We start from the raw sequence: 25,834 nt of genomic DNA on the forward strand, positions 1-25,834 counted from the left end.
ATTTTGTAAGGAGTGTCTGTGACATGCACATGCTCAGTGTGTACTCAGCAGTTATTGAGAATATAAGATGATGCTATGGGGCTGATTATTACTTTTTGATGCTAGTTCTGCTGGTTTCTAAATTGCTAATTTACTAATCCATATGTCATATATTGTGACATTTATATTCTATATGTACTGTATATTGTGAGTGGGTCCCTAAGCTCAGTAACTGACAGCAGCACAGAGCATGTGCAGTGAATCAGCAGAAAAGAAGATGGGGAGCTACTGGGGTATCTTTGGAGGCACAGATCTTTACTGCTAAAGGACTGTGGTTGTCTTGGGCTGATACAGAAGCCCAAAACTTAATGTACAACATTTCTAGCTACTTCTTTAATTAAGCTTTAGTTCTCCTTTAATAATAATATGTCTTTATGAAGTGGAACATGTGGATTGTGTTGGTGCTTTCTAAATTAATAGAATAAAAATAATAATAATAATAATAATAATAATAATAATAATAAATAAGTTATGTGTACGATAACAGCAACAGCAGGTAGAGTAGTCACAGACCAGGACTAAGATTGTGATTTTACATCTTGTTCTCATGGCCCCTTTATTTAATTTACATGGACAGATTCACAAACATGCATGGCCTACCATTGTAATTTAAAATATTTAGCGTGGAAAATTAATATTACAGGAAGTATTATTATACAACTTCTGCTGTCTTACCCAAAGAATCCTTTTTTCTTTTGCAACAGTAAAGAAGAAATACAAATGGTAAAACAGCCAGAACTCCAATCAAACTGCACCTGACATACAGATTCTCTGAAACTGAGAAAGAAATTGATTTTTATGGCTGATGTTTATATTATTATGGTATAATTATATCTTCACAGATGGTGTTCAAGTTTATCTTATTCTATCATAATACTCAGAGTAATTTAGCCTCTGACAATAGCATAGTAGGGCTTACCCAGATCTAGTAACCCATAGCAACCAATCAGCAGTTACTTTACGGATCCAGTGCAATATGATTAATGCAATACTAGACCAAAGCAAAGTCTATCCCTGTTAGTTTTGTTCATAACCCCATAGTATTATAAGTATCCCTATATTCAATATTGACTTGGCATTAATTTGTCCCTGCGATTACAATATATTGATTTAGGGGTTATGTAATAAAAGGTGCAAAATTTGCTATAGGTCTGGTCATCTACAGCAACCAACCAACAGATAGCACTTAGTGATCAGTGTTTTTAAAGCAATCACCTTATTGGTTGCTATGGGCACACTCCGCTGCTTTGCCCCTTTCATTACATTTTTCTATTATTTAACACTGTGAGCAAGTTTTCTCCTTCTGTTATGGGTTGCATGAAAGGAAGCAAACTGAAATGAAGCAAACCTTGCATCTGCAATGAGAAGGAGGAATAACCACAATTTACTTGGAACTTCTCATTGCTGTGAATATATCTGTACAGCACTGGATCATCTCAATATAAATATATTATGATAACAATTTTGGTTGTGTCATTCATGTAATGGGTTAATGAATACTTGTTTGTTTAATGGTCATTACAAGGTCTAGTAACTAGGTGGCAATGTAAGGGAGGGAGTCCCAATTAGAAGCTTTTGGATACAATAGGAAGGAAGGGATTGCCATAAAAAGTTTAGATAAGGTAGTGAGTAGTGCATCTCCTCTTTCGGCTGATATAGAAAAAACTGACAATGATGTCAAGGGGCCTGAGGCAAGCTATCTCAGAGACGTACTGACATTGAGCTGGATATCTGTCCTATATAGATAATATATAGAGACTCTGCAGAGCTCTTTGTAGGTGGTGAGAGACAGAGGCAGGTAGTTAGCTGAGCATCCTGGAGGTACCATACAAGTGAATAGGGACTAGGGCTAGAGCAGTGGTACCCAACCAGTGGCTCATAAGCAACATGTTGCTCACCAACCCCTTGGATGTTGCTCCCATTGGTCTCAAAGCAGGTGTTTATTTTTTAATTTCGGCTTGGGGACAAATTGTAGTTGCATAAAAACCAGGTGTACTGGCAAACAGAGCCTCCTGTAGGCTGTCAATCCACATAGGGGCAACCAATGGTCAATCACAGCCCAAGAACTTTTGCATGCTTGTGTTGCTCTCCGACTTTTATTTACGTTTTAATGTGGCTCACGGTAAAAAAAAAGGTTGGGGATCCCTGGTCTAGAGAGTTCCTGCTGCTCTAATACATGCTTTATCCTGTGCCAAAAACCAAGAAAACATATAAACTTCCTGATCTGAGGAAGAGTATCAAGAAGATAGGCAGCAGGAAGGGCTAGGCAGCCTGACAATCCTTCTATCATTTCTGATAATGGGAATTGTGTGAACTATTTGGAAAATTGGAGAAGCTTTACTATTGACAATGAATAAATCTGTTACTAAGTTCAACTGCAACAACCAATACAATCTGTATTCAACTACAAGTCTCCCCTTGTCTGTAGCAATGGGTTGTATTAATTAGGCCATTATTCTAGTAATTATTTAGCCCTGGAAGGCCAGAAAATCACTTGCCAGCAACTGTTTTGGCCTAGTATTTCATTATTATTATTATTAGAATTCTACAGTGGTTTAGTGGGTGGCACTTCTGCCTCTTAATGTTGGGTTCCTCCATTCGGTTCCAACAAGGGCACCATCTGCATTAGTTTGTTCTCCTGACTTCCCTGACTTCTGCTGGTGACCATCTACTGCATTTAAGTGAGATCTGATGTTTACAAATTTTTCATTGTGTGCCAAAAATACTATAGTCTTTACGTACTTACCTGTACTTAATGGACTACATAGTATAGTGCAAGTGACATCTGTTTGATTTTCACACGGTTTCTGCAATGTTCTAAGGACAATATGAATGAATATTTGAATGCATATAGGGACGTACATTTATTTATATATATTAGTGCTAATTGCATATCTATCTATATATAATGCTGTTCCTATGAAAAGGGAAGAAAAAACATTACAATAATGAAATATAAGTTTTAGGGATGCACTAAATTCAGAATTCAGCCTTTTTTTTTTTACACGTATGACTTGTATTTGGCAAAATCCAAGTACCTGATCGAACCCGAATCCGAAGCCTTAAAATCACATGACTTTGAACAAGTAAACGGTGATTTTTTTTTCTTCTTACCCCTTCCTTACTCTAATTTGCATGTGCAATCAGATTCTGTCCAGGATCCTTCATGAAAGATTCAGGGTTTTGCCTGAACCTCAAAAAATTGGATTTTGGTGCATCCCTAGAAGCCTATATCCAACTGCAAATAATTATTACTCCCCCTGGGCACTATTGATATACACTGGTCAAACATGGCACTTTGTGTTCAAGTGAATGAGAAGAAATAATACTTGGCGTTGGTGGAAGCAGTGTTTTGACATTCCCATATGAACTAAAGTATATTTCTTTACAAATAAATTTAAAAAAAACAGGATCATAGCACCATGTTTTTTTTCAACAGTTGAGCCCTCTGGATACAGCACTGCATGTACCTGGCTACCCTGCATACCGGACCGTGACATGAGTAGCACCAGGTAGAAACAAAGTTTAAGATTTTGGTAAGGTGGTTGAACTGTATGTGGTATGACCCTGTACAAGGTCATGCTTGTTCTTGCTGCTTGGCCTTGCCATGTATGGCTAGCCATAGTTCATAGCTCTTTATAGAGTATCATTCTTTTACTCTAATCCAGTGATCCCCAACCAGTAGCTCGTGAGCAACATGTTGCTCTCCAACCCCTTGGATGTTGCTCCCAGTGGCCTCAAAGCAGGTGCCTAGTTTGGAATTCCTGGCTTGGAGGCAAGTTTTGGTTGCATAAAAACCAGATGTACTGCTATATAGAGCCTCCTGTAGGCTGCCAGTGCACATAGGGGCCACCAAATAGCCAATAACAGTCCTTATTTGGCACCCCAGGAATGTTGTACATGCCTGTGTTGCTCTCCAACTCTTTTTATTTTTGAAAGTGGCTCACGGGTAAAAAAGGTTGGGGACCCCTGCTCTAATCTAATCTGGTCCAGGAATGCAGGGTAGGTTGGATAATTGTCCCACTATAAAGAAAAAGCAGAGAAGCACTGCACAAAACAAAGGAAAAATAAGTGAAGGTACAGTGGCCTTCTATAGATTTAATGGTCCTTAGCAAACAGAGCTGCTGGTAGGAGTATGCAGAAAGGTAAGAATTACCTACTTAACGTAACTGAACTGTATAAGTATATTCTATAAATAGATTTCCTATATGTTGCATAGTTAAATTGGGTTGAAAAAAGACAAAGTCCATCAAGTTCAACCCCTCCAAATGAAAACCGAACATCCATACACACACACCCCTCCCTACTTTCACATAAATGATATATACCCATATCTATACTAACTATAGAGTATATGTGCATAGTTATAAAACTATACCCTGTTTTATCAACAGGCAGACAGACTTACTGAGGGCAAGGCTGGCATTTGTCTTGATCTTCGTAGAATCCAGACAAGCACTGACCGCACTCTGCGTCTTTATTCTGTGAACCTAAAATGCACACATACAATAGTACTTTATAATCATGAGTGCATGATTAAAACGACAAATGCATGCTTCTAGGTTGCATTTCATATTGCTATATGCGTGGCAGGACACATGAACAATTTCTTACTTTGACCAGAAGATGTCAGCAAAGGAAAGAAATTCAAACACTTGCGACTGTTGATTCCTACTACTACCTGCAAAACTCACTACTAAAGCCTCTGCCATGCATTTTGACTTACTGGAATATTTATGGGCTGTGTATAAAAAGTCAAAAATGGAAAAAATAGAACCATTAGGAATAAAAAAAATGTCATATTTAACTATGTAATACTGTTCATTGGCATTTTTAGTTGCAAATGCTGTATATATGCAATTTAATATTATTTGTTTGCAGAAAAATGTACGTTTTGAATTAGAAATGTTTTAAAAGACTCCAGCTCACTGGTCTAAATGATAAAATGTGCAATCCTTTTTCTGCTGACGGACTAAATACCATTGTTACATGGTTTTGTCAGCATTGTATGAAAGCGTCATGTTATAATGATTCCATTTGTACTATCTTAAAAATACAAAAATTACTTCATTAGCAAATTTGGAAATAAGATAATGTACCAAAGCAAATTCGTCAGAAATGGGAATTATATTAATAGCAGTTGATCAGGGGCTGCTGAGAGGCCCAGGAGCATGGACGGAGGGTGATTTGTTTTCTTGGGTAGGGTCTGATTTTACATCAACAGTTTCTTCACCAGATATTTTTCACTGGTGGAGAAACAGCTGATTTAGCCCCAAAAAAATAAACTTTGGCAAAAGTTGTAATTCATCTGTCCGTGCACACAGATTTTTGTCTAAAATTGCACTACAATGCACAACTGATGGGCAAACAGGCTGCCTGGTTAGATCTTACATATAGAAAGTATAATGCAGATATATTTTGGTCCCCTTGCTAAAAACAGTAGCTGCTTTGTTACTGAAGTTTCAAAGTAATACAATGTAATACAGGTATGGGACCTGTTATCCAGAACGATTGGGACACCGGATTTTTTTTTTTCACCCATTGGAGTCTTTGGACTTCTTTTTCACTGACCATTTGGAGCACTCTGCTGCCACTGAATGTGGCCAGTACCCTCTCCTACCTGCCGCAAAAGGGGGATCGGGAGTGGTCTATGAGAAAGCTGCTCTGATTACAACAGCATGATGATTGGGCTTCATAATTAAAACAGTGATTATTTGCATGTTTTATATCACTAACCTAATTTACAAAACATGGGTGTTAGGAGTAATTATTTTTTTTAGATAATTCTATTTTTTTAAGCTTGTTGCAGTAGAGTTGAGGGCAGAGACACACGTTGCGTTTCGGGGAGATGAGTCGCCCGTCGACAAATCTCCTCTTCTTCGAGGCAACTCATCTCCCCAAACTGCCTTCCCGCCGGGTAAAATGTAAATTGCCAGCAGGATGGCACTCGGAGCTCAGAGCTGGCGGGAAGGCAGTACGGGGAGATTAGTCGCCCCGAAGAAGAGGAGATTTGTCCCTGGGCAACTAATTTCCCTGAATCTCAGCAAGTGTCCCAATCAAATAAAGACTCCATTATCAGGAAAATTCCAGCATTTTGAATAAAAGAGTTAGTACCTGTAATAATGAATCTGTTACCTGCAAAGCTCAGGCCCTGGTTTTTATAGATCTTTTATTTGGATGGATCACCATGCTTAAAACATTTAAACGTTAAATAAAACCATAAAGACGTCACTGCTATTTGTCGGCCACAAGTCGGACATTACTTCCATGCGATTGCTGTCATGGTCAGAACATTGTCTGTTTTGTTATTTCCCTACTTTATTGAATCTGAATGGTTAGCTGCAGGTCGGATGATATGAGGCTAAAATCTGCACATCTATGGCCATCTTAACTGTATGGTAAAATGCCATTCTGCATAATATGTGATTATTTAACAATTTATAATGTTTCATTTGCATTTGTTTACTTACAGTTCCTAAGTGTTTCTCTGTTTACGCATTTTGTGCAGGTAAGGCATTGTTCTTCTTTTCTGTATCTTCCCTCGTTACATTTGCACTGGGTATTAGCAGTAGCTGAGCAGTTCTTTGCTATAATCTGAGTCTCTGCAAAAAAAAAGCTTTAGATATTATGTCCGAAAAGAATTACTCATTAAATAATCAGTTGGAGCCTATAACTCATTTAGATGCTGAAGTCTTACATTTAAGCTCTACTATTTTTTCTTTTTTTTGCTCTTAAATCATAATTTGAATTATCGAGCTTTAGTGCAAAACAATTTGTGGGGGGAAAAACAATTCAAACATTGAAAAATTACTCCCAAATGTGTAATGGCACAATCAAAGTTAATAAATAACACTATATATAATATATATTAGAATATATTATACTTTGATTTATAAGAGTTAAAGAGTCTGTTGTAGAAAAAACAATTGTTTTTATTACCGATATGACAATAGTGACAGGCTCGACATCTGGATAAATAGTTTGGATGCTCCAGGTAAGTTCCAGATCCACATGCTATGCATTTTGACTCTCCTCCAGGAAATAAACATGGAGTGCCAACATATTCCCCTAAAATGAATGAAAAAAATCAAAATAAGTGTATCTGCCACAGTGAAAATGGAAGTGGATACATAATAACATTTTTTAAATACATTTTTTTATATTTTTACACTTTTAATTGCAGCGCTAGTGCTTTGGATACATTAAGTTTTCCCGACTAAAGGACTAATCAGTGCTCTATTGAAAGTGGAAGCTAAAATTGGGATACGACTTATATCTGCTTTAATATAATAAACAGTAGATATCTAAGCAAAGTAAAGACCCTTTGCTTTGATAAAAAATAGAAAAAGAAATCTAAAAACCTCTAAAAGTCTGAACGGTTATAAAAAAATGTTCCAATAGGATCAGCGCAGCTCCCATTGACTTCTGTAGGACCTCTACTACTTTTACTTGGAAAGATCCAGGGTCTTTTCCCCAGAATTCCTTCTGGAGTAAATGTTGGGATGCTATCAGCGTTGGACTGGCTCACAGGGGTACTGGGGGAAATCGGGCAAGTTTACACCAATATGTTATTGGCATGGGGGGTGGTTGGTTGAGGTGCTGTAGGGGCCGCGCAGTGGAGGCCCATGGCATGTTAATGATAAAGCAATATCCCTGTTTGTGTAAAAGCAGTTATATAGAACAGCCAGGGGTGATTCTGGCTCAGAACTTACCTGCTGGGCACTTTTTACAGCAATACCTGACAGCTTGGTCATAAAACAAAGTGGCATTTCCATTGCACGATTCAGCAGAAGATCTTTTAGATCTGTTGATTTTTCCTAGGACCTTCCAATGTATTTTAGAATTATTCAAATGGAACTCCATTTTATTCTCCTGGTTTTGGTTCCTTGCACTTGTGTGTAACATTGATTCAGTGACAGCTGCCTGTTGAGATAATAGAAAATAACTGCTGCTTCTGTTCTTACCAACACATCCATGATATCAATCACATATCTCAGAATCAAACAGACCCATTTGTATGTTTATCAAAGAGTGAAGTTAGAGATCACCACAGTGCACCAGAGTGAAATCCCGCCACTCTCCATTCATTTCTATGGCATTTTTAAAGGCGTATTTGTCAAAGGATGAATTTCACTTTCACCCATTGATAAATACTCTTTCAAAAATCCTATAGAAATGAATGGAGAGTTTCACTCTAGTGCACTGTGGTGATCTCTAACTTCACTCTTTAATAAATATGCCCCTATGAGCGCACAACTGATGGATATTGCTTGGGACAACTAAAATGAATGGATATTTGTACCAACTGAAGTTGCCACAAAATTTAACATGTATTAAGCGTTACTAGACCAAAGCATATAATATGTACAAATAGCACATATGTCCTTATAGGTGTCAGGAAGGCATACGATGGGTGTCCACATACATGTGTCCAATTACAAACGTGCATAAAAAGGGATTATGGGGCAAATTATCGACAGCGACTGCTTTGCACCTATCGCTACACTTCGCCAGACACAAATTCTGGAGTTTCGTTGTGGGCGCCGAACGCTGGCGACTTTTCGCTAGTGTTACTTCGGCAATGCGAGCATTTGATAGTGAAGATAGCGTTCATTTCTGCCTAGAAAAACTTCACTAGGCATCTAGGCATCAGTTTGCATAGGACGGGAAATTTAAAGTTGTATGGACGTCTTTATGTTAAATGTTGGTGCATATACTTACAAATTACACTTTTTAAAACACATGTCCAGGGAACCTTAATAAAGACAATAGAGTTACTCTAATGCCCTACACATGAGCCCACTGTGAAATGAATGTTCCATATGTTTGCAAATGTATGGGGAAAACCAGTTACCCAAAAAAAGTTTAAGTTAGGACTTTTGCAGGCTATCGTTCGTTCAGTAAAATCCGAATTTTAGTGAAATTGCGGAGTAGTGTCCTTTCGCCAGAGCAAAAAGTCGCCCGGTGATAGAGTGCGAATGACCACTGAATTGTGAATTGGTGCCTGCACCCGTTAGTAAATCGGCAATGTCCCTGAGGGTGGCAACGCTGCAGAAAAAGTACTGTATTTATGTTATTAATAAAGTATTATTATGAGTTACTTAAATAGAAAACATAGAGTGTCAGCACATATGTAATAAATAAAGTTTTAAGCAAAATACAAAAATGGCAACATTCCACCACCTTCCATCTTTTATCAGGTCAAATGCTTACTAGAAAAACAGAATACTCAATGTCCACAGCTCACAGTATATTAAAATGCCTTTATAAAGTACAGTACAGGTATGGGCTCCATTATCCCAAACCCATTATTTAGAAAGCTCTGAATTACAGAAACGCCATCTCCCATAGACTCCATTTTATCCAAATGATCCAAAAAAAGATTTGTCTTTTTCTCAGTAATAATAAAACAGTACCTTGTACTTGATCCAAACTAAGATATAATGAATCCTTATTGGAAGCAAAACCAACATATTGGGTTTATATATATATAGGTATGAAAATCCAAATTATAAATCTGTTATCTGGAAAATCCCAGGCCCCAAGCATTCTGGATAACAGATCCCATACCTGTATTAGCAAAATGGCAGGCATGTTCACATTGTTTTTAGAGGGACAGTCCCATTTTTGACAGCTGAAACCACAGTCCCTCGTTTATACTGGAAGGTCCTGTTTTTCTCTGCACATAGACAGACCGAGTTGGCAGCTTATTGGCCCGTGTATAGGGCCCTCCGACGGGCTTCCCTGATCGATATCTGGCCGAAAGTCGGCCAAATGTCGATTGGACGGGACTAAAAATCCTGTAGGATTGTGGCTGCATCTCTTCGTTGATACGGTCCCGCTATCTGACCGCATCTGACTCACACATCGTTAGGATCCGATCGTTGGGCCCTAGGGCCCACGATCGGATCAGCCTGATATTGCCCACATCAAGGTGGGCATATCAGGGAGAGATCCGCTCATTTGGCGACATCGCCAAACAAGCGGATTTCTCTGTGTATTAACTTAATTGCCTTTTGGCAGAGAGCTCAGAACAGCCACAGCAGCAGATAAGATACTTTTGTAACAATTTCGAGATAAGAAAATAAGTAATTGTAACAATATAAGATAACAGGTCCCTTGGGAAAAGTTAGATTCAAAGCTTAAAGGGCAATTCACCTTCATTAGCAAAACTGTGAAAAATGAAAAAAAAAACCACAGAAACATGTTCAAACTTTCAAATCCTGCCAAATTTAGTAAAATGAACATGGTTCTTAGGGTTGTGGCCAAATTAATAGGTGTGGTAAAAAATACGCACAACAACTTTTTTGTCTCTCTTTTTATTTCCAAAATTTTGGGAGGTATGATACATACATACATACATACAGATACAGTATTTAGAGCCAACAGCCTGATGTTTTTTTTTTTTATCTCAGAAACTGCTGAAGTAGAAAAGTCATTGCAAAAGTGCTGGGAGAAAACTTCTTTTTTCGGTGAAAAGCTGTTACTCAGCTTACCTGTACTAATGGAATCTTTGTAGTTTCAATTTCACTTCTTGTGAATGAAATAAAAGTAAAAAGAAAAACATCACACTGCGTAGGTGACTTGCATTTCTTATAATGACTGCGTATAGCATGTGTGTAAAGCAGGTCAGTTTTGCTACTCTGATTTTTTTTTTTTTACACTTTGACAATACGCAGCTCTGTTTGGGGAAACTTGAGTCTGGACTGTAAACAGCAAAAAGTACCTTGGGGATATCAAACAACAGTAATGACATTTATTATTAGCACTGTGTTTTACTACTCACCAGACATTATATGGCTTTTTCATTATTGACAGGCAGTATTTATACTTTGTATCAATGTGCAGGTTGCCCCTATTTTGTTGGATGAGGCATAAATTGCAGAGGCCTCTTGTGCAAGGGAACCCTTTAGCTCTCATTAGCAATCGAAGAGACATTTTTATACCCAACTTCCATCCATATGCTAGAGTCCTGAAGAAGCTCGGGCACCCGGCGGGTTGCAGGTAGAAGTTTCAGGAGCGGGTATAGACGTGGGTCGGAGGTTCTCCAGGTTTGTGGGTTGCGGGTCTTCTCAATAGCGAGCTTAACTCCCTTTTTTCTGATCACGCCTACTTCTAATGATGTCCCTGCCAGTTTACAATGAAGAAAAGGTCAGCAGCACACTGAGAATTTGAATTAGCGTGAGGTTTATTGAAAAAGCATCCATAAATAGGGCCACCCAGGCCCTTAATCAAGCCTAGTGTTACAATTCCACATTGTAACACTAAGCTTGATAAAGGGCTCAGGTGGCCCGAAACGATGCCCTATTTTTGGATGTTTCAATAAATCTAACACTAATTCAAATTCTCAGTGTGCTGCTGACCTTTTCTTCATTGGATTGTCTGACCCTTGAAGCAGGCGTGGGTCCTTCAGCATAGCACCTGATACCGCAAAAGGTATTTGTTTGGGGGTATGAGCTCTCTATCTTTGATATTACTTCCGGTTTACAATGACAGCACTTCCTGTTTCTTGATGGTCATCAGATCGCGGATGGGGTTGTGGATAAGGTAAAGTGTAAAAAAAATCTGTAGGGTTTATGCTTGACCCCAGAGGGGCACAAAGGTAATAAGGAGCACAAGATCATGCATTTCTCCAAACACCTGTGAATGCATACTATTTTTTTAAAAATATTTTTTCCTATAATTTTGAGATATAAATGACTTATCAGTGTTTTTTCTACCTATCAGTTTTCCTACTACAAACGCTCAACCATGCTGTATATCAATAGCACATAGCACACATGAATAGCACCGATTCATGCTCACATAAAAGAAATATAAAACTAAACTATAAGAAAAAATAAAAAAAGACTTCCTTTGTTAAACAGATGTGTTCAACAACCTACTTACAGCGAGATCCTGTAAAAAGCCAAAAATCCGATTCTCACAGTTGAATTCAATGTGCACAGGTATGGTATCCATTATCCAGAAAACTCATCCAGAAAGCTCTGAATTACAGAAAGGCCGTCTCCCATAGTCTCCATTTTAATGAGATAATTTCCATTTTAAATAAGTTAGAGTATTTTGTTTTCCTCTGTGATAATAAAACTGTACCTTGTACTTAATCCAAACTAAAATATACGTAATTAATCCTTACAGGAGGCAAAATTCATGTTTAAAGCAAAAGTAAGGTGGCAGATTAATGATATGACCCCTAGGCTACATCCACACCCCCTTCTACTACTGCTGGGTCCAGATGCAGATACAGGCACATGTGCACCCGAGCTCTCTATGTTGGATTAGGGGCAGATTTATCAAAGGTCGAGGTGAATTTTAGAATGAAAAAAATTTGAATTCGAGCTATTTTTTGTGTACTTCAACTCGGGAATAGTCCAAATTCGATTTGAATTTAAAAAAAAATCTAAAATTAGAATATCGTAATTTATCATGTACTGTCTCTTTATAAATTCGACTTTGACCATTCGCCATCTTAAACCTGCCGAATTGCTGTTTTAGTCTATGGGGGACCTTTGACTTAATTTCGGTTGGTCTTTTTGAATACGAATTTCGAAGTTTTTTCAATTCAAAATTTGACCCTTGATAAATATGCCCCTTGGTGCCTTCTTCTTCCACAGGTGTACCAGATTAGACCCAGCAAAGCAAATAAAAAGATAAAAGAAAGTAGAAATACTAATTAAATAAATACTTAATTTGCCTCTTATCACACTGGGCCCCTAGCCTGGAAAACCTGGAAAACCCCAGATCCGAGATTCTAGATAACATGTCCCATTTGCTGTACTGTAATGGTATAGTTATCATTATCACCAATAATCAGATCCATTGGGGCAGAAAAGAGAAGCAAATGGTTCAAGGATCAGTTTTAATATATGTTTATGAAAATGTGTTATTCCCAAAGTTATGGGGGGGGGCTTAAAATGATTGGATGTTCTGGGGTCCAATAATTTCCAGAGGGTAGGTAGGAATGATCTGAAACTTGAACACATAGGGGCATATTTATCAAGGGTCGAATTTCGAGTTTATGGGAGTTTCTAAAAACTCCCATCAACTCAAAATTCTAAGAAATATAACCGATCAATCGAAATTTATTTTTTTTAAAAAATATATAAAATTTTTTTATATTCAGGTGAATAGGATTTAATTGAATTCGATTCAAGTTTTTTCACCAAAAAAATGTAGAAAAAAAATGTATTTATTTATTTTTTTAAAAGTCCACCGAACAACACAAAATGCTAAAACACAAATTCGGCAGGTTTTAGATGGTGAATAGTCGAATTCAAATTCTTAAAAGGACAGTACATTGAATTGGAATTTAAAATTTTTTTAAACTCAAATTGAATTTGGACTATTATTGAATTACACTAAAATAAACTCTAAATTCCAATTTACAAATTCAAATTTTCAATTCGACCCTTGATAAATCTGCCCCATACTGTATTTATTCTCCCACACCATTAAGCTATGTAATTATGTTTTCTGGCATTAAAGTTATTATTGTTATTTATTTTCTCTGCCGATTTGTTTTGTTTTTATAACTTTGAAATATTTAAATTAGCCTATCTTTCTGTCAGGCTAGATGAAATAACATGATTTCTTTATCACCCTGTGGTTGTGTTAATTCAAGAACAATTTATAATCTAGAAAATTCATTTGCTGTACAAAAGAATGTAAAATTGCTCATAATGCTCATTTGAGAACTTTTTAGAACAATTAGAGTATATATATATAAATAACAAACAAGGGAAAGTTGTGCTCAACACTAATTTTTAAAACCATTAGGCGGGGGTGCAATGAGGGTGTGACCACAAAATACATATAGACAAATACAAGAGTCCTCTGCACTCAACCCATTATCAATATATTTAAGACAGAGACATTTTGTGCATACTGCTACTGAAAAATGCCTTACCCTTTAAACAAGACAGGGATTGTTTGTCCATATATTGCAATATATTTAAGCTGGCAAACTACGTCAAAGTCATCCCATATCTGGCCAGTCCTACGCTCAATTTTATCTGATTCATTAAGAATTCTATTGCTTCATTATACATTTAGCTCCCACCCTTCCCAGCTATAGTCAGGTGATCCCACTGGTGTCTAATAAAAGGGCAGCCAAGTTTGGGAGTTTTACTTTGAAAGCAGCTAGTAAGTTGCAGGTAAAACTTAGTCCCTTTGTAAAATGTATAATGAAGCAATTGAATTCTTAATGAATCAGATGAAAATTAAGCGTAGGACTGGCCAGATATGGGATGACTTTGACGTAGTTGGCCAGCTTAAATATATTGCAATATATGGACAAACAATCCCTGTTTTGTTTAAAGGGTAAGGCATTTTTCAGTAGCAGTATGCACAAAATGTCTCTGTCTTAAATATATTGATAATGGGTTGAGTGCAGAGGACTCTTGTATTTGTCTATATGTATATATATATATATATATATATATATATATATATATATACAGTATTTAAGATATTAGCAGTTTTAAAACTGCAACATAATGAATGTGTTATTTCACACTATACTGTATTTGATGTAATTTCCCTACTTGAGTGTTAAAAAAAAAGAAACTAGACGTTAAAGAAAATCTGCATCTATAGCACGTTTTTGGAGTTCAGGGAAGTCAGTCAACAGGAAAAGCTGAGTATGGCAGTGCTCAGAAAGTAGAACACTGTGGCTGCCGGAAAAAGAAAAACCACTAAGAAACCCAAGAGCAGCTTCTGGTAAGAAGTACTTAGGTAACCATGACAACAACCAATAGATTTTCTTTCTTACTTTTTTTTAACAAGTAAAACTAAACATTACGCTCTGTCAAGACAAGCTCAGACAAGTCATTAATTGGGCAAGCACCAAAAAGATGTGACCATTTCTATCACGTCTTTTTCCTTGTAAAACAACTCTGTGTTTTTATTGCACTTTGTTTTCTGCTCCTCATCTTCTTGTACATTGGAATGTGGCTCTTGGATAAAAAAGGTTGCGGACCACAAGGTTATGGTATTATTTCATGCATGACTTAAAGGGGAAGGAAACCTAGTCAGCGCAAAAAACCCTCCCCCCCCCTCCCCTGTGTTGCCCACCCTCCCTCCTCCCCCCTGGCCTACCTGTCCCGCTGGGCAAATGCCCCTAACTTATTACCCTTCTGCGCAGGTCTAGTCTACGGAGTTCACCGACGCCATCTTCTTCCAAGCGATCTTCTTCCTGCATGCGCAGTAGGAGCATTTCGCATCACGAAGTGTGACTTTTGGCGCATGTGCAGTAGATCCGTACCGGCGAAATGATCCTACTCCAAAATGCCGGTCAAAGCAGGAAGAAGATCGCGTGGAAGAAGGTGTTGCCTGTGAACTCCCTGGACTGGACCTGCGCAGCAGGGTAAGTAACAAGTTAGGGGCATTTGCCCAGCGGGACAAGTAGGCCAGGGGGGAGGAGGGAGGGTGGGCAACACACGGGAGGGGGGGAGGGTTTTTGCGCCGACTGGGTTTCCTTCTCCTTTAAGACAAGGGAACCTCTGAAAGCAGGGAGTAGCCATAGATAATGGAAATGCCCCTGAGTTTGTTCTTAGCCAGAACATAGGTCAAAACATGATATCAGGTTAGAGAGCCTAAAGAAATGTGCCTTCTTGTGTTAGTTTTATCTACCAGTATATAATTACAGGAAAAGTGATTAACCATGATGCTGTCCCCAGGAAATAAGATACTGAGAATTGCCTGCTTTCATAAGAAACCTGATAAAATGATACCCTGCTGAGAAATTGACATATTCTCTATCTGTGCTATGATCGCATATTATTAGACTGTTTTGTGTAAATCTAAAGCTCCATCTATAACAGCATGTTTTAAATGAAAGATGACACAGTTAATTACTTAAAGTGGACCTGTCACCTACACATAAAAAGCTGCATAATGAAAGTCCTTCTGCAAATTAAATATCTCTCTTAGTCCGTTTGCTCCAGCGGGGAGCATAGGGCCTCAACGACACTCCTCCAACGAACTCGGTTCGCAGTGGTCTTCTTCAGCTGAGCCCATGTCCATCCGGCTGCCTTCATTTCAGCCTCCATGCACCTCCTCCATGTCTGTCTTGGCCGGCCAACTTTTCTTTTCCCTTGTGGGTTCCACTCAAGGGCTTGCCTTGTGATGTTGTCAGAACTCTTTCTGAGGGTGTGGCCTATCCAGCCCCACTTTCTTCTTCTGATTTCTCGGTCGATGGGGATCTGTTTTGATCTTTTCCATAGGCTGATGTTGGAAGTTTTCTCTGGCCATCTGATGTGCAGGATGTGTCGTAGGCAGCAGTTGATGAAGGTTTGGAGCTTACTTGTGGTTGTCATGGTCAGTCTCCAGGTTTCTGAACCATAAAGCAAGACTGCTTTCACATTGGTGTTAAAAATAAGAATTTTGGTTTGTTTTGAAAGGCCAGTGGAGTTCCAGATGGGACGTAAGGTGTTGAATGCATGCCTGGCTTTGTTGATGCGGCTCCTGATGTCCTCATCTGCTCCTCTATCCTTGCTTACTACGCTGCCCAGGTAGACAAACTTGTCCACGTCCTTAATGTCAACGGATCAGCTGCAAATATGGAACCCTAAAAATATTTTTCATTAAAACATCCATACCTGTTATAAAGGTGTTTAAATATCTAAACTATCAATGAAATATTACCTGCCCCGCCTCTATGCCCGTGGCATAGAGGAGGGGCAATTAATTACTTTCACTTTCCATTCAGCACTTCCTAGATGCTGCTCTCCTCACATTCCCCCTCCCCTCCTCAGGCTCTATAATTGTGTAGGGCACTGCACATGGACATTAGGTCCCCCATTCTGGTGCATACACGAGATTTTGGGGTGAAACATAATTTCCCTTAATAACCGTGTCCACAAAATGGCAGCTGCCTGCTTGCTGTGATTGTATAATTCCAAAACAGAAGGAAACAAAATGTAAATAATAAATACAGTGTAAGTAAAGTTTATTTTGCTCAACTAACATGATAGAAAAGAATTTGAAATTATTTCTTAGGGTGACAGGTCCCCTTTAATCAGCAGTGCCTAGACTGTAGCCATTGGCTAACTAAGGGTAATTGGTGGCAAGCTGTGGGTCTGCAGTTTGCTCATCCTTGCCCCAAATAATTGACTCTAATGCAAGACAGTATTCATTGGTTGTTCTCAGTAGCAACCACATACACATACATTATTATTATAGGGATGATGTACTGTCATTGTGCCCCATCTATGATTTCCTTGAGAAGATAAGGGAAACTTAATAAACCATGACAATGGGTCATTCCCTGCAAGACTTTGAAGGGCAACACTCAAATGTAATATTATTTTCCTAATGCTTTGAGCAAAATGGTACACAACATGAAAGAACAAGTATGGAATTAACTGCCAACGCCCTGCCTTTATAGTCTTGTGTTTGCCAGTTAATGGTTTCTGTGCTTGGGTCAACGTTATCCATGAGCCATGATATGACAGAACCCTAAGATGGTTTGTTTTGTCTCCCAGGAAGACTAAGACCCAACTTGCATTCCCAGTACAAGGTCCAGCATAACAACGCACTCCACATACTCAGGGGCAGATTTATCAAGGGTGGAATTTCGAGGGTTAATAAACCCTCGAATTCGACCCTCTAAGTAAAAACCCTTTGAATTTGAATATTGAATTTGAAGGATTTTGCGCAAAAGCTTCGATCAAGCGATTCAAACGATTTTAATCGATAGAAGGATTTGTATTCGAATATAAAAAACGTAGAAAAGTGCTGGGGAAGGTCCCCATAGGCTAACATTGCACCTCGGTAGGTTTAAAGTGGCGAAGTATGAAGTCGAAGTATTTTTTAAAGAGACAGTACTTTGATTATCGAATGGTCGAATAGTTGAAAGGTTTTTACTTTGAATCGTTTGAATCATTCAATTCGATCGAATTTGACCAATTCGATGGTCGAAGTACCCAAAAAATTATTCAAAATTCTAATTTTTTTTCATTCAAATTCTTCACTCGAGCTTATGTCTGCCCCTCAATGTATGTGTTAATTCAGTGCAGCATTTTCTATGTTAATAATTTTATAATACATGGCTACAGAAATGTCTTCAGTGCACCAAATGAGTTACTGTCACAGTGGGGGAAGTGAATGAAAATTAGGAACTGGAATTTCTGCTCAAAACAACAGCTCTGTATGCTAAAAATATCTGTAAGTTCAGTCCAGTGTATTATGATGATGTCAACGAGTCATTTACTGTAACATAAATTATGGAGCTAGTAAAAAGCACTATGCTATGTACTTATATTATACCAAACTTTATTCTCATAACACTTCCTAAACTATAGTACAAGATAAGGTTTTCAATGAGTCTATATTTTTCTGCCTGCAGAACACCACCACCCTGAAATATTTTTTTCCTCTGGGCAAAAGAAATAATTTCTTTGCATGTAGTTATATTATATGAATAGGTTTGGCAAACCCATCATCCACTATTTGCGCGAGTGCACAGTGCATGCAACAAAAATCCTTAAATTAATTTCACAAACGAAGATTAATCCATATTTGACCTAGTCATTATAAATCATAGCGTAGTAACCTGTCTAATGAATAATTATTATATTTTGACTTTTTATTATTTTTGCACATGTATAATCTTACATTTCCCCACATTCTTCATTTCAAAACATCTGCCAGCTGCATGCCAATGAATATGAAAAGCAATGAAGCAACAGAGGGATACCATAAATCCGTGTGCAATATCTGCCTGTTATTTACTTGTTTATTTGGAACTAGTGTCACACAAATGTAACCAGTCACATTTAGAAAGTTGTCTGTTGCCGAGGTGTGTAATGATTTAGGGCGTATTTACAAACATGATTGCAAAATGTAAAACAATACAAAAATGAAGCAGGCACTGATTCCATTTGAAAAGATACTTAGTCCCTTACTTTCTTCTTCACAACTTGTGCCCCTTGCAGAGCTGTCAACCTCCCTATTTACCTGGGAGTTACCAGATTTTGGGCTCTGTCCCCCGGTCTCCTGTTGCTCTTAAAGGAGAAACAAACCACTTATTAAAAAAAACCTACCACCCCTATCCCACATAGACCCCCTCCCTCCTCACCCCCAGCCTAGCTGCTACCCTGGGCCAATGCCCCTAACGTTTTACTTACCCCTCGTTACAGATTCAGGGATTGGAGATCACGGCAGCCATCTTCCGGGTCTTTGTGTCTTCTTCCGGCGCTTCAACAATTTCTGTCCATTTTGGCGCATGAGCAGTTGTCGCAAACTGAGAAATTGCTCCAACTGTGAATGCGCTGCTCCGCCGGTCTCATTCTCAGATTACCGAAGACCCAGAAGATGGCTGCCAGGAACTTCGATCCCTGAATGTGCATCCAGGATTAAGCAAAAAGTCAGGGGCATTTGCCCAGGGTAGCAGCTAGGCTGGGGGAGGAGGGAGGGGAATCTATGTGGGGTGGGGGGGTAGGGTTTTTTTAAATAAGGAGTTTGTTTCTCCTTTAAGCATTCCCTCAATTTCAGATGATTTTCAACGATTTCTGATGGAAATCCGATGTGTGCATGCGCAGAACAATTCAGCGGGATCGATGTGCGAACCTTTGGCTTCAGGAAAGGTTTGCGCATGTGGGTGATGCCACTTCCATGTACGTCACTTCCGGGAATGGGGGACATTTCCAGTGGTGCGATTGCGCGAGCTGCATATCCCCCTAGACACAAGCATTAGAAGTTCTTATTGGTTTTGGGTAGCTTCCTGATCTATAATTTCCTGTTTCTGTGAAAGGGTATGTGTGCACTCCTGCATTAAGCTGAGCAACAGTGCTGATATGCACATTTTCTTAATAATAGTTATAAGCAGCAAAGGATTGTGGTTAACTGCACCACTCTGTACCAGAATCTGTTAATTATGCAAAATGAAAAGAGAAGGCACATACCCTTAGATTGAGCTACAGGGTGCTAATCCATAGGTGACTCCCCATAAGGGTCTCCAGAAAAATTTGGAAGAATTCAAAGTAATGGATAGCACACCCAATTTAAAGAAAAATAAGTACATTTATTCCAAAAAACAAATAATAAACAAAAAAATTATAATAAAGTAAGGAATAAATTTACTTATTTTTCTTTAAATTGGGTGTGCTATCCATTACTTTGAATTCTTACAGAATCTGATACTCTCTGGTAGGTCATCTCACCCTGAATATTAGAGTGTTGCACTGAATAATTGCACCCCTTGCACCTTGGTGCTGTTGGTAATTCAAGTATTGTGAGTATGCACCTCTGCCCCTCTCAGGAGGGCCAGGTCAAGCTGTCCAAGCACCCTAGGCAACTTAGCTGGCCACCAAGCCCCCCTTGCATGCAAGCACACCAGGCCGTGACCACAAGTATGCACCCGGCTGCGACTGTGCATGCACCGTAGCAGGGGGAGAGCAACAGAGTGTAGTGAACATGGACTAGGGGTAACCTCTACTACCTCCCCTAGTTCCTGCCCTGCCTCTCAGACGCCATTAGGATTCTATAAGCAAGATACAGATATATATAGCAACATACTCAGGGCAGATTTAAAAAAAAAAAACAATTAGGTTGCAGCTGAATTAATAATAATTCATATCTGATTGAGTTGGGAATATCAAAATCAAACAGGCAATGTACTTACTCCTGGGCATGTACAGGCCAGGTCAAGGCAGTTGTTATCCTCATGCTTTTTGGTTATTTCTAATACTGTTATTTGACTGTGAAGGTTAATTGATTCATGACGGCGTTGCTTGATGAATATTGCGCATTTATGGTGAAACAACAGCAGGTTGATGAGTAATCCTTATTCATATGCTGATTTGCTGCAAGCAGTCGAAGAGCAATGTATAATCTGCAGTGAATTTTTGCATATTTTGTTTTATTCAATATCAATGAAAGATCTCTAATTATTATATAACCTGTGCCACCCCAAAAATAGAAAAGACTATTTGTCTTTTTTGTCTTTTTGATTCATACTGAGCTTCATCACAAACATTGCTGGATATGCTTTCATTGTTGTTTTAATTATCCTGTCCCTAAAAATAATAATGTCTTTGCATCTACACTGTGTACATATTATTATTAGGAACAGGTCATCTAAAACAACAATGTGCCTAATAATAATCTTTTCTTCAGGGTTGTGTCACATTTATTGCTGACTTTCATTTCTCTATGGGCTTTTGTGGTTTTTACTTGAACTATGTAAGCTTGCTGCAGGCTCTTTCCAGTCGTCTCATACAAACCCGAGAATAAAGTAATATGCCAAGTCCCCTGCTGTGTTTTATTTTTTACTGTTTTAAACCAAATTGCAGTGACAAACATCTGTGCTATTATGTATAAACATAACAAAGGTACTGCTGTTGGGTAAATAAATAACATAAAAAATGTTTTTTACTCGTTGCAGTTTATGTAGTCACATGGTGACATGGGTCGAGGTTGCTACAGTTTAGTATACCATAGCAACAAGTTAATGGTTTTGTATAGTAAAAGCATAAACATTTAACTAGTTGTGAGTGGTAATTGGGTAAAATTGAGTTGTTAACTGTAAGGGTTATTTATGATCACAAGGCATATTACTATGAGTTAAATTTGAAGGAATATGCCAGTCAAAAGACATTAGGGGGCATATTTATCAAGGGTCGAATTTTGAAGTTAAAAAACTTCGACCATCGAATAGGCCAAATGCGATAGTCGAACTTTTCTTTTTGAATCTTTTTGCCCGTTTTTGCTCTAAGTACAATCGTTCGACCACTCGGTGAAATCGTTCGAATCGAACAATTTATCGTTCGATCGATCGATTTTCAAAAAAAAATTTTGGCTATAGGTTCTAGGAGGTCCCCATAGGCTATCATAGCAATTCGTCAGGTTTAAGGTGGCGAAGTGTCGAAGTCTAAGTTTTTTAAAGAGACAGTAATTCAATTTTCGAATGGTCGAGTATTCGAAGTATATTCTATTCGAATCGAAGGTGAATTTGGCCTATTCGACGGTCGAAGTACCCAAATAATACTTCGAAATTCGATGTTTTTTCATTCGAAAATTCACTTCGACCCTTAGTAAATGTGCTCCCATGAGTCATTTAAAGCAATGAAGACAGTTCCACAATTGCTGTATAGCTGCAGGCTACAGAAATATTTTTAGGGTGGGGCAAGAAGCTAAAGGCATCACAAGCAACATGTCTACAAATATTTTCATGGCAAAGACACAAATCTAGGAATGGAATAGTTAATACACTTGAAAGAGAGAACTACTGGTCAGCTAAACTTTTAAATAGCCTGATGGTGAAAAAATGTGGTGCAGAGGAAATAATATAAGAGTCATAACTCTGAGCCAATGTGGCCATCTTTATCCAGTTTATAAGCAAATCGTGTTTTGGGCACACACATATTAGCAGGTGAATCGGTGCATCAGATGCAATGGTCAGTAACCGTAGTTTTTCACTTGCATTGACTCACACACTTGCACTAACAGTCTCAGACTAGTGAGAAACAACTGATCTGCTGGAATCCACTCACTTTTGCCTCTTCATTGACAGGCACAGTGTTGGCCTGGGTACATACACACACAGAGCAGATTTTGGATTGAAAACATGCATATGTGCTAAAACCCATTCTGTGTATATTTACCCAGGCTGAAACAGTGCCCTCTCATTGCAGAGACATAAGTAAGTGGGTTGAAGCCAATAAACATAACGTGTGACATTAGCATGCGATTGACACACGTGAAAGAAAAAACCTGCATTATTCAGAGAAGACATTAATTTGATCCTTTACACACTAGTGGTGCTGGGAGTTCCAGTAGTGGTGCAGGCACAGGCAGAGGGTGATGTTTTGGTTTGGGAAGGTTAATTACAGCTATAAACTCAATTAGTTGTTTCATAGTCAAATGGCACTTCATGCAAGTACATCCAGTAGCAGCACAAAGAGATCTGGGTCAGGTCCAAACACACAAATGCAGAATAAGATATACTAAGTAAAACACACATGTACATGGCAGACACACACATACACAAGACATTAGAAGGACAAATCTGGAGCTTTCACTGACAATAAACTTTAGTGCTTATCTTCCCCTCAGTCTAAGTCCCGGTACATCTGCACAGGGATTGCCTAGGATGCAGAGTGAATCCTTCCAGTCTATCCAATCGTGTACAGCTGCATAGTGATTGGCTATTATAAGGGAAACAACTCAACTACACCATTCCTTGATCAAGACGGCGGCGCCCTGTCTTCCCACATGGTTCTTCCTGGTCGCAGCACTGTGCCGCCAGCTCCTTCTCGCCAGGGCCGGAATGGACGCCAGTGTTTGAACGCCGGCGTAAACACACCAGCGCCAGCGTCGTGACGTCATCACGTCCAATTTTGGCGCCAAAGGAGGCCTATTTAAAGGAGCCTGAAGACTGCAGCATTGCCCAAACATAGGTTTCACTTTGTGCATTCCTGGGTGTGATTCTAGTATTGTTATATTGATTCCTGTGTACCGACCTTTGCCTGTTTAACCGTTTTGACCCTATTCTGCCTGGATTGACCTCTTTGCCTGGACTCTGACCATTCTATTGCCAAACCCTTTTGTACCTTGAACTTTGTTTGTTGAACTGCCTCCTTCTTGGTCTGCACTCCATACTGAGCCTTCGGGCCCTTACAGCTATACTGCTGGGTAAATCCCTCTACCCAATCGGTGTTCAGTTGTACTGGGATTTACTGTAGACAGTAGATCCTATCTATAGGCAGTGGCTTGAATTAGCTTCAGTTCAGGTCAGAGACTCCAAAGGGGGCAAGTGCCCTCCTCTGCCCAACCCAAGGTTGGGGGTGTTTATCACACATACAGCAGAAATATTCTAAGCAGTAACTTTTATGCTGTAATAAAATATATATATTTTTTAATCTGCTAATGAGTGTGACTAATATGGCGTGGTGTGTTATAGAATGTCATTTATTATTATATATTTCCATGAAGTTCTGTTGAATATATGGCTCAGATACACTTGAAATAATAATCATTTAAAATATGCTAGCAGCCACAACACACCGATCCTTATAAACAGGTACTATATTTTAGTCATTTAACACCACATTTCCTCATTTAACTCCACATTTAAAACAGGGGTGTCCAAAATATAGACCTTTCATTCAGATAAGGTTAAATAAGAAATATGCAATACAGGTATGGGACCCATTATCTGGAAACCCATTATCTGGAAAACTATCCAAATTACGGAAAGGCAGTCTCCCGTTATAATAAAATAATCCAGTTTTAAAAAATTATCTCCTTTTTCTCTGTAATAATAAAACAGTACCTTGTACTTGATCCCAACTAAGATATAATTAATCCTTCTTGGAAGCAGAACCAGCCTATTGGGTTTATTTCATGTTTACATAATTTTCTAGTAGACGTAAGGTATGAAGTTCCAAATCATGGAAAGATCCATTATCCGGAAAACCCCAGGTCCCGAGCATTCTGGTAGCAATATACATTTTTTCATAAATCGATATTGAAGTAATATTTTATATGGAAAAGAATTAACATAACAATGTTTTGGTGTAGATCATAATGGGACAACTTCACTAAAAGTAGGCCTCGCATTAGTAAAGTATGGGTAATAATTTATAATATTTAATCAAATTATTTTCAATGTAATATTTAAACTGTCATCCGTAAGTATTCCCTCTGTAACAGGAATATATGAGGGTCCAAACAGACAACAACTTTAACGACAAAATTAGGCATCTACAGGCCCAGTGCAAATTCTGCAAAAATAACATATCAGGAAGAATAGAAGCCAAGTGTCATAACCAGATATTTTAAATTCTAGGTTTTAGAATTGAAATATGGCAGCATTCATGGGCCAAGGGATTTCAGAGTCTGATTATTACCAGAGTAAGGGGTTTTTATTTTATACTCAGAAAATAACGGTCTCTGTTTGGGTTCTTAGAATGATACCAAAATCAAAGACATTTAAATAGAAAACAGAATATTTGCATGTGGTTCCACTTATCACCTGGGAATAGTGGGTGGCATTTGTGACGTACAGCACTAACTTACTCAAACAACATAGAAAATTAAAGTATGTAAATGTCACGCAAAGGGGTAAACAGAACCTCAGCAGATACCAGATAGCACACTCCTGGCCCCCAGTTTAGCACTGAGTTTAGAGATATGGATCAGTTTTTCTCAGACCTAAGCCATTCCCACAATACATTTGGGACATCAGGACATTTTCACTAGAATATGGGAAGAAGTATCCTTAAATCAGCCATTTTGCTGTACTCTCTTTTTAGAAGACCATAAATATCTCACTGGGCTGAAGGAACATGTTCTGAGTGTGCCTTTATCATTTAATTTTCTATTGTGCACTTGTGCCTTAGTGGAATTGTGTGAATCAATTACCGTGTGTTGTATCTGATGAAGCTCCTGTATAATTGTGGGTCAGCTGGGAACTGCCAGTTGTCCTCTTTAGGCTATTACTTTGATTATGATTTTATGGTATTATTCACTAAATAAACAGTGTTATTCATTGCATGTGGCTACTCATTGTTTATTGTAAAATAAACCACAACTGGGCCAAGTCGTTTGCATCTATTGCACAATGGGAAGCCAAGCTTTATGTAGGTCACACTCAGCATACAATGCCATCCTACTTATATAGATTTTATACATGCTCTAATAAATAAATATTGTACTGTATGCACAAAATCCAAATCAACACAACACCAAATATGAAATCAAAATTCAAATTGTCTTTGACTTTAAATATGTTGAAGTAGAATACTTTGTTGTTAAAAAGACCTGCGGTATATGAGCATTCTGATATTGGATC

At 38.4% G+C, this 25,834-nt stretch overlaps 1 protein-coding gene across 2 annotated transcripts in view; it reads right to left on the reverse strand.

The window, feature by feature from the left end:
* Positions 1-344: 344 nt before the first annotated feature.
* LOC121396514 (tumor necrosis factor receptor superfamily member 26-like) overlaps positions 345-25,834 on the reverse strand; it is a 30,480-nt gene continuing 4,990 nt past the window's right edge. Inside the window, exons 2-7 of one of the 2 annotated variants that reach the window (XM_041571484.1) lie at positions 7,752-7,962; positions 6,979-7,107; positions 6,510-6,641; positions 4,448-4,529; positions 2,786-2,856; positions 345-816 (exon numbers count right to left, since the gene is read on the reverse strand). In XM_041571484.1, coding sequence (XP_041427418.1) covers positions 692-816; positions 2,786-2,856; positions 4,448-4,529; positions 6,510-6,641; positions 6,979-7,107; positions 7,752-7,962 — 750 coding nt within the window. In that variant the 3' untranslated portion in view covers positions 345-691. Of the gene's footprint in view, positions 817-2,462; positions 2,857-4,447; positions 4,530-6,509; positions 6,642-6,978; positions 7,108-7,751; positions 7,963-25,834 lie in introns of those variants that run through there. The other variant, XM_041571483.1, reaches the window with a different exon arrangement.

Source organism: Xenopus laevis, chromosome 7S (genome assembly GCF_017654675.1).
Source record: "Xenopus laevis strain J_2021 chromosome 7S, Xenopus_laevis_v10.1, whole genome shotgun sequence".
NCBI classification, from domain to species: Eukaryota; Metazoa; Chordata; class Amphibia; order Anura; family Pipidae; genus Xenopus; species Xenopus laevis.